This window comes from Emydura macquarii, unplaced genomic scaffold (assembly GCF_026122565.2).
Source record: "Emydura macquarii macquarii isolate MOO-44397 ecotype Brisbane River unplaced genomic scaffold, CSIRO-AGI_Emac_v2 contig_1876, whole genome shotgun sequence".
Taxonomy (NCBI): Eukaryota; Metazoa; Chordata; order Testudines; family Chelidae; genus Emydura; species Emydura macquarii.
This window is the reverse complement of record NW_027132013.1, coordinates 13236607-13243969: the sequence shown is the minus strand read 5'-3', so window position 1 is coordinate 13243969 and position 7363 is coordinate 13236607. Positions and strand designations below refer to the sequence as shown.

At 45.3% G+C, this 7363-nt stretch overlaps 1 protein-coding gene across 1 annotated transcript in view; it reads left to right on the top strand.

The window, feature by feature from the left end:
- The first annotated feature begins 227 nt into the window (after positions 1-227).
- Positions 228-7363, top strand: part of LRP4 (LDL receptor related protein 4) — a 101710-nt gene continuing 94574 nt past the window's right edge. Inside the window, exon 1 of the mRNA XM_067558085.1 lies at positions 228-288. Coding sequence (XP_067414186.1) covers positions 228-288 — 61 coding nt within the window. The remainder of the gene's footprint in view (positions 289-7363) is intronic.

Genomic DNA, 7363 nt, shown 5'->3' with positions numbered 1-7363 from the left:
CTCGGCTGCGGTGGCGCTGGAGGAAGCTGCACGAGCGAATGCAGCCGGGACCGAGACACTGAGCCACCCCCAGCCCCGGTGCATGGTCCCAGCGGAGCTCGGCCAGCCAGGGCTGCAGCGAGCGCCCAGCCCGCAGGAGGAGCGGCCGCCGCTGCGGGGCGACCCGGAGAACTTTCTCTGCCCCGGAGCTTGGTGCAGGGCTGCAGCTGCGGCGCGGGGCTGCCAGCATGAGGCGGCTCGGGGGCTCCCTCCTGCCGCTGTTGCTGGGAGCCCTGCTCTGCGCCCGAGGTAAGCGCTCGCCTCGGATCGTCTCTCCTCCGGGCAGTCCCTTTTTCTAACCCCCTGCCGTGCTCTGGAGGCCCCTGGCGGGGGCAGCAGCGCCCTTCCAGCGCTGTCGGGGTGCGGGACTCCCCCTGCGGGGCAGCGCAGGTGCACGACCCCCGTCCCCCGCTTCTCGGGCCGGGGTGAGCTGTAGCTCGCCCGGCTGAGAGCCGGGGGCAGCTGCTGCGCCTTCCCCCCAATACCCATGTGCCCGGAGCCCCCAGCAGCTGCTCGGACTCTGTGGCCCCTTTCCCTGCAAACCGCGTCCCGAGCGTGGGGCGATTCCCTCCCTAGCTTTGTCAGGTACCGCGCACCTGGGCTGGCTCCCCCGTGGGGGTGCGGAGCGGCGCCGGGGCGGAAATCGCTTCCTCTGAGCGCGGCGTGCTAGGCGCCCCGGGAAGGGGGCGCGCTGCCTGGCGGTATCTGTTGATTTACAGGAGTAGTTGGCTGGAGGTGGCTGTGAGTTTGCCTCGCTCGAGCCAGGACCATCCTGCGGGGTTAGATACCTGGGCAACCTCGCCGCCTTCTCGCCACTTGGGCTTTGTCTGTGTCCTCACCCCAACCCTCCACTCCTGGGTGCTCGTTTTTCCCCTTGGTTCAGAGACGGGCTGGATGATGAGGCGGGAGGGGGTCCAGGGAGCCCTGGGATTCCTGAAGATCACTGAGCAACTTTCAGAGTAGCTAATGCTGCAGCAATCAAGAAGCCACAGAAAAGGAGCCCAGCTCCCTTGATCTATTCTTGCCATGATTCATGGTTTTCCAAAGGGCCCCTTCCCTTCGGCTGCACATGCAGCCTCCTCCTCTCTCAGGAGTTTGGTCGCTAATGGATTTAGTTCTTTGTTTCTGCTGTGGCCTCGGTTTGTTTCCTCTGCTCTGTGTTTTGAGAGACTGTGATATACAGGGTGAATTCTGTGCTAGAGACGGTTGTGTGTATGCAGGTTATTTCCAGCCTCTCCTGCATGTTGGGACAGCAGTCCTCCTGAGCAGGAATGTAGCTGCTCATCCTATTAGACTGCCCCTTAAAGGTACAGTTCTGCTTTGGTGAAACTTCTCCTCACTTACCTTAATTCCTTCAAAAACAGAGAGGGCATTTTTCTCCCCCCATGCCTTCTTGGAATTCCCTGAGATGGAAATGTCAAGAGAGGGGAGAGAATAAAATGCCATCCTCTGTATTAAGAGGCTGTGGAGCAGCTTGAGAACTAGTTATGAAAATTTTGTCCTCCTATTTGCTCCGTTTAAGTCCAGTCTAGCAAACAGAAGGACACAATTCTCCTGACTAGCTCCTACCCCTGTACAGTGATGTATTTAAAAAAAAAATTAGGGTGGTGCTAGTGGTGGAGGAGGAAAAGGACTTTGTTGAGCATCTTTCAATACTGTTTACACAGAGGTTTAAATTTTGTAGAGTAGAGGTTATGGTAGAGGGAAAGCATCTTACCTCATTTCTCTTCCTCCACCCTTTTGACTGCTACTGTGTAACTTCACTCCTCATTTTTCTCAGATGCTGGGTTGAAGTTGCAGGGATTTTTTGCACAGATCTCCATAATTCTGCAAGCATTGTCCCTGGGGTACAGTCAGGTTGTGTTTAGTTTTCAAGCAGTGTTATTCCCTTTCTGTTAAGAATAGTTTTTGCACACTATTTTGAGAAAGGTGCTAAAATGGTTTGAAAATGCTAGGTAAACAGGGCTGTAGCTTTAGATTTCAGAGAATCTGGCATTAGTAATCGGAGGAGATAGAAGTTCCACGGGCTAGCCATACAGGTGTTTAATTGGAATCCAGCAGGAGTGGGAAGAATTTTAACCATAAAGACTTGTGTAGGTATAAAACTGGATGGCATTTTATTTTGGCTGTTACCAAGGTGCTCCTAGTTAATGTGTGTTGGCCGTTAATGGCATGTGGTGGATGTTTTACTGTAAAGTGCAGGTCAATTGCTTTGTTTGCTTTAAGCGGTAGTACACTGATGTCTGTGGGAAGCTTTTTTTATGGCAGTTTGTCTCTGTACAAAATAGCGTCTATGCCTGAGGTTCCACGCCAGCGTTTATTCCTGGGTCTCCCTATGCAGGGGTTTATGATGGGTGTGCCAACTGTCATTACGGGATATTGTATCCTCTTTACTTCACAAATGTAGACCAGATTTGTTTCAATAAGAAAATAATTCCCAAATAACTTTTCTCCCCCTTTTAGGGCTGGATGTCAAGGCAGGTGCAAATGCCTACTTTTCAGGGGTCTGCCCTGTTGCTTCTGCGGTCTCTCTCCAGCACTGCATTTTAGCAGTGTCTGTATGGAAGGTCTAGGATTTAATCATTTTATTTACAGAGAATCTACACCCAAGGCACTCAGGATGCCACCTAGTTAAAAGTATAACAGCCATTAAAACAGCATATTTACTACTGTGTCTCAGCTCAGGGACAGGAATAGGGGCTCTTATCCAAACAACAAGCATGTCAGATTGAACTTTGACCTTCTATTAATGGAGAGCGGCTGTGGAAGCTTGGAAAGTTTGTGCCAAAGAAGTGTGTGTACCTATGTTTGGTCCACATATGGAGAGGTGCCTTGCAGGTTAGGACAGGCAGAGACTTTTGCAAGTTAATTTCATTCATTGAAGGTGTTGGTGGGGAAGGAAGGGTCTGATGGAGCCATGGTCTATTTGTGTTTGTCTGCAATGTCACAGAATCTTTCTTAGTATTGTGCCTGTAGGTTTATCTTTGGGATCTTTGCCAGTAAAATAACGTCTTTATTTAAAAGTTTTACTTTACAAACCCACTGATAACATTTTTAGAGCTCCAAACGAAAATGAAACTTTCCTTTAGAGGAAATCTGGACATGGAACTGGAAGTCAGGATCCCTGAGTTCCGTTCCTGGCTCTGCTATTGACTTGTGTGATCCTGGGAAAGTCACTGAACACTTCTCTACTTGCCTACCTCACAGGGTGTGCTATGAGTCCACAGGATTACTGCTGATCACATTACCTTGGCACTGGAGGTTGTGAGATGTTTATAAAGGCTGATGTGGGATACTGGCTCCTTCTTTCTTGTTAGAGTAATGAAGAAGTTGCAGGTATAATGAAACTAATTCTACCCCAGATCTTTCCTAATGATGCAAGAAGATCAGGCCAGTAGTAGCAAAGAAACTTAGATTTCCATGGTGAAAGGAATATGGTGGGTCAGTTAATACAGAGACAACAGCCTGAATACATTCAACTTTTTTAACTGGATTTTGTTTGTACCTTCACTAGCATTTTCTGCAATGGAGACTCCCCTTTCTCTGGGCTAATACCATGGGGATGAGGGTGCATACTGTAGCTCTGAAAAAAGTACTTTATAGATACTAAGTATTTTCATCTTAAAAGGGGGACTGGACTGGCAGGTGAAATCAGGCCCCAAACTAGATTCTATAAAAAGAAAGCTTTACAAAACCTGAAGAGTGATGTAAGTGTTTCCATGAAATCTCTTGGAAATTTAAAAAGAAAAGCATTCTCCAGTTGTATCTGCAGCTCAAACCAGCAAGGTGCTAGTGCAAAATAACTAGAAGGGAGGACTGACTACACATTAACTAGAAACAAAAGTGAAAAACACTATAATCTATTTTAACTTCTCAAAATTTGCATTTCACTGGCTTGGAAAATCAGCATTAATTGTGAAAAATAAATTAGATTTTAAAAGATAATTTCAGTTTAATACAGATAAGGAAACTTTATAAGAATGATCTTTAGCTGATACTTCTCTCCTGAATCCTCATAAATACCTTTGTGAGGTAGGCAAATAATATCTTCATTTTACAGATGGGGAAATGAGGCAGAAAGTGTCTTGCCCAAGGCCACTTCCAGGTTGCTTTAATGCAAATTACCATGCCACACAGTGGGATATATGCTTTATAACATGTTACAAATACTTATAAAGATATGTTATCATCTTGAAATCTAGTCAAGTGTTTAAAATGGGTTAAAAGTAGGAGCAGGTCCTACACCTGCTCTGAGTCCCTCTGAAACTTCTTGTGGTTTTACAACCACAAATTTTTAATTATTTTTTAAAAGAATATTTTATTTCCCCCCTTGATGTGTAAAAGAGCCATGAAAGAGGAAAACTGACTGTACTGGGGAAACAGTGAACCAGAGTATACTGAAAGTGACTGTCAACTACAGAAAGTAATTAGATTGCAAAAATAGATAATTTATTTCTCCAATTTTCTGTTATCTTTTTCTTAGAGTTGTAGCATTAGTAAGTAATTCATTTTCAGATAGATGTTTTTGGTTGTTTTTTTTTTAAGTTGATGGCCTCCCTTTAAAGTGTTTTCACTTTACCTGGTTTTAGAATCTAGAGCAGGAGTTCTGACATGAAGCAAACCCACTGCATTAATTGGCATACTGTATTTAGTGGCTGTCTGTATTTTACATGGATCATTGCAAAGAACACTAAATTCATGGATGGCAGCTATGATTAATGTGCTTAACAGTTAGGCTCTTAGAATTGGGTCTGCAGTGGCTTTGGTTCTTTGACACAGCTGTTATGCTAGGTGTCACTCTCCAATGGAATTTTGTTGTCTGCACTGGCCAGAGACTAGTTGCAGTAATATTTCTTTAATCACTTCTTTTTGTCCCTTCCTCAGGGAATTGGATTTACCAATACTGAAATGCAAAAATGAAGAAAATTTGTAGGTTAGGGAATTCTTTCAATCCCATAGGATAGTGGGTTTATTCATTCTGTGAGTCTGGTGGTTCAGGGTCCGGTTTATGTTGCGGGTGATTGATTGCCACCTTGATGTGGATTAGTCTACACTGAGCTTTTGCGTACATTCTCTCTACTTCAATCCTTTTAAAAATATTACAAATCCAGATGCAAGGAAGTTCCATGCACTGGGCATGAAGAGAAAATTTAATAGACACTTCACCAGTATCAAATGAAACTGGTGCATTTTTATTCTGTTCTTGCAATATTTCAGGTGGTTGCAATTCTCCAAATGCGACTGATTATTTTCTAGCAACATCGGGATTTCTGAACTGACATGAGCCTACTTTTAAATGGGACGTTATGTCATGGGGCAGACATAGGCCTGCACCAGGGGTTTGAATGAGAGTGCAACCTTAAGGTTCTGATAAATAGTATTGGAAATTTTAAATTTCTGTTCCATGTAGGGCTGTCAGTTCTCAGATATTTGATTTTGTGGGTTTTATGGGTAACCAGGAGACCCATAGTCTGATGGTGTTAATTTAATGGTTAGCATTGTATATTTGTATTAAATGTTTGGATTGTAAATTGCAATCTAGTTGGATTAAAAAGTAGATGTTTTATGCTTTTGCTCCACAAATGCTCCTACGGTGCTCCCTGACGCATCACCTCTGATGGTAATACTTGGGGCTAAGTGAAGTGTCCAGCTGTCTCACACTCACATCCTGAGTTACGCAGTGGATTTTTTCCCTCTCCTCCCTGAGCTGTGGTAATAGGACATTTCCCAAAATAAGGCCTCTGCTAGAAGCTGTGCTGAGGCAACAAGCTTGCATGAAACCAAATTCCAGGTGCTATAGCAATTGGCTGGAGTCTTGTCCCGGAGATTAAAGTTATCAGCAATGAGGAATTTCTGGGACTGTAGGGAGACCCCTCTCCTGGTTACTAGTGCAGTGATTTCCTTAGTATGCCCAAGCAGGGCATAATTTTCTGTGTCCTTTTGTGACTGCCTGACAGCCCCTCCTGGCTCCTGGAGCTTTCTGTCCTTATTGCATTGCAGCAGTTCTTTAATAAAAAATCTTGTTTGTATTCAGGGATAATTGATCCAACTCTTTCGTAGGGGGTGGGTGCCTCCTTCTCATACTTGCAACCCCCATTTTGACCCCTGTTGTCTCTTTGTTTTCCCTGGTTAAGTTTGTGCCAGTGATGTGGTGTGTGTGCTGTTTTTCCAAGCAGCCTGAAGTTGGCTGTAACCAAGAGCAGCAGTTAAATAGAGCCCGATTTCCTCGCTCCCTGGAGTTCAGTTGTTTGACTCCATTTTCTGGTCTTCTGTGTTTTTGATTTACAGAGCAGCAAACCTCCTTGTTGCCCGTGGGCATCTCTTAAATCCATTAGAACAAACTCCATTATTTCCCTGTGCTTAGAAATCCCCCTCTTTAGTCCCAGCATCTATCAAAATAATGTATCCTGTGTAAGACCTTCTGAAAAATGTTTAATGGGACCTTTTCAAAATCAAGGACAGTTCCAGGTTGGAAGGGGGAGGGGAGTCAAGAGCCAGCCTAATGGAAGGTCTGACTGTGACTTGCAGTGAGTCCTGACTTGGCCTGTGTCAGCTCCTTCACTCCATGCAGAGGGAGTGGTGAACCGAGCAGATCCAAAGCTGGGATCAAAGCTGGAAACAAAAGACTTCAGGAGAAAAATTTCCCACCTGGCCAAGAGGCAGCTGCACAAAGGTGCTGCATAATGTATCACGCAGGGTGTTTCTGCTGTGCTTCTTCTGGAAGGACAGAAAAAGTGACTCTGGTTACTGCTGTCTTTTTAGAGGGAAAAGTGGTGGCTGCAGCACTGCTACTGGGAGCTGGGGAAGCACAAGGGAAAAAAATCCTATTTAAAAAGTCCAATCTCTCCATCGTTCTCCTTTTCCCACCCATGCGGTCTTCTCTTACAAGGGAAACTGCCTTTGGCAGGGAACCCATTTTTGTATTTTGCACTTACCGGAAGAGCCTGTTACTTTACCTTCTCCACCCATCCCCCAAACCTGGTGATCAGAGTGAAACTGGTCTTGGCAAAGCACGAGTTGTTTGGGTCTCTTGTACATTTTTCTCACCCCACAGATGGGGCTGAGTGCCGTGGCACTGCACAATACAGTGGAAGATGCTTTGTCAGCCCAAAAGCGGTTGTGTTCTAAATTAGAGAGATGATACAGATCACATGCATAGGATGCTGATGGGGCAGATAAGGTCCAATATTAAAATAGCACAGCCCTCTAATTAATTTTTCTCTGGGTTTTGGATTAATGAGAGCCATGTTCTAGGGAGGGATTGGAATTAAAAGAGGGTGTTCAGTTGTGGAACAAGGCGAGGGAGGTGATTCCAAGGGTAAGA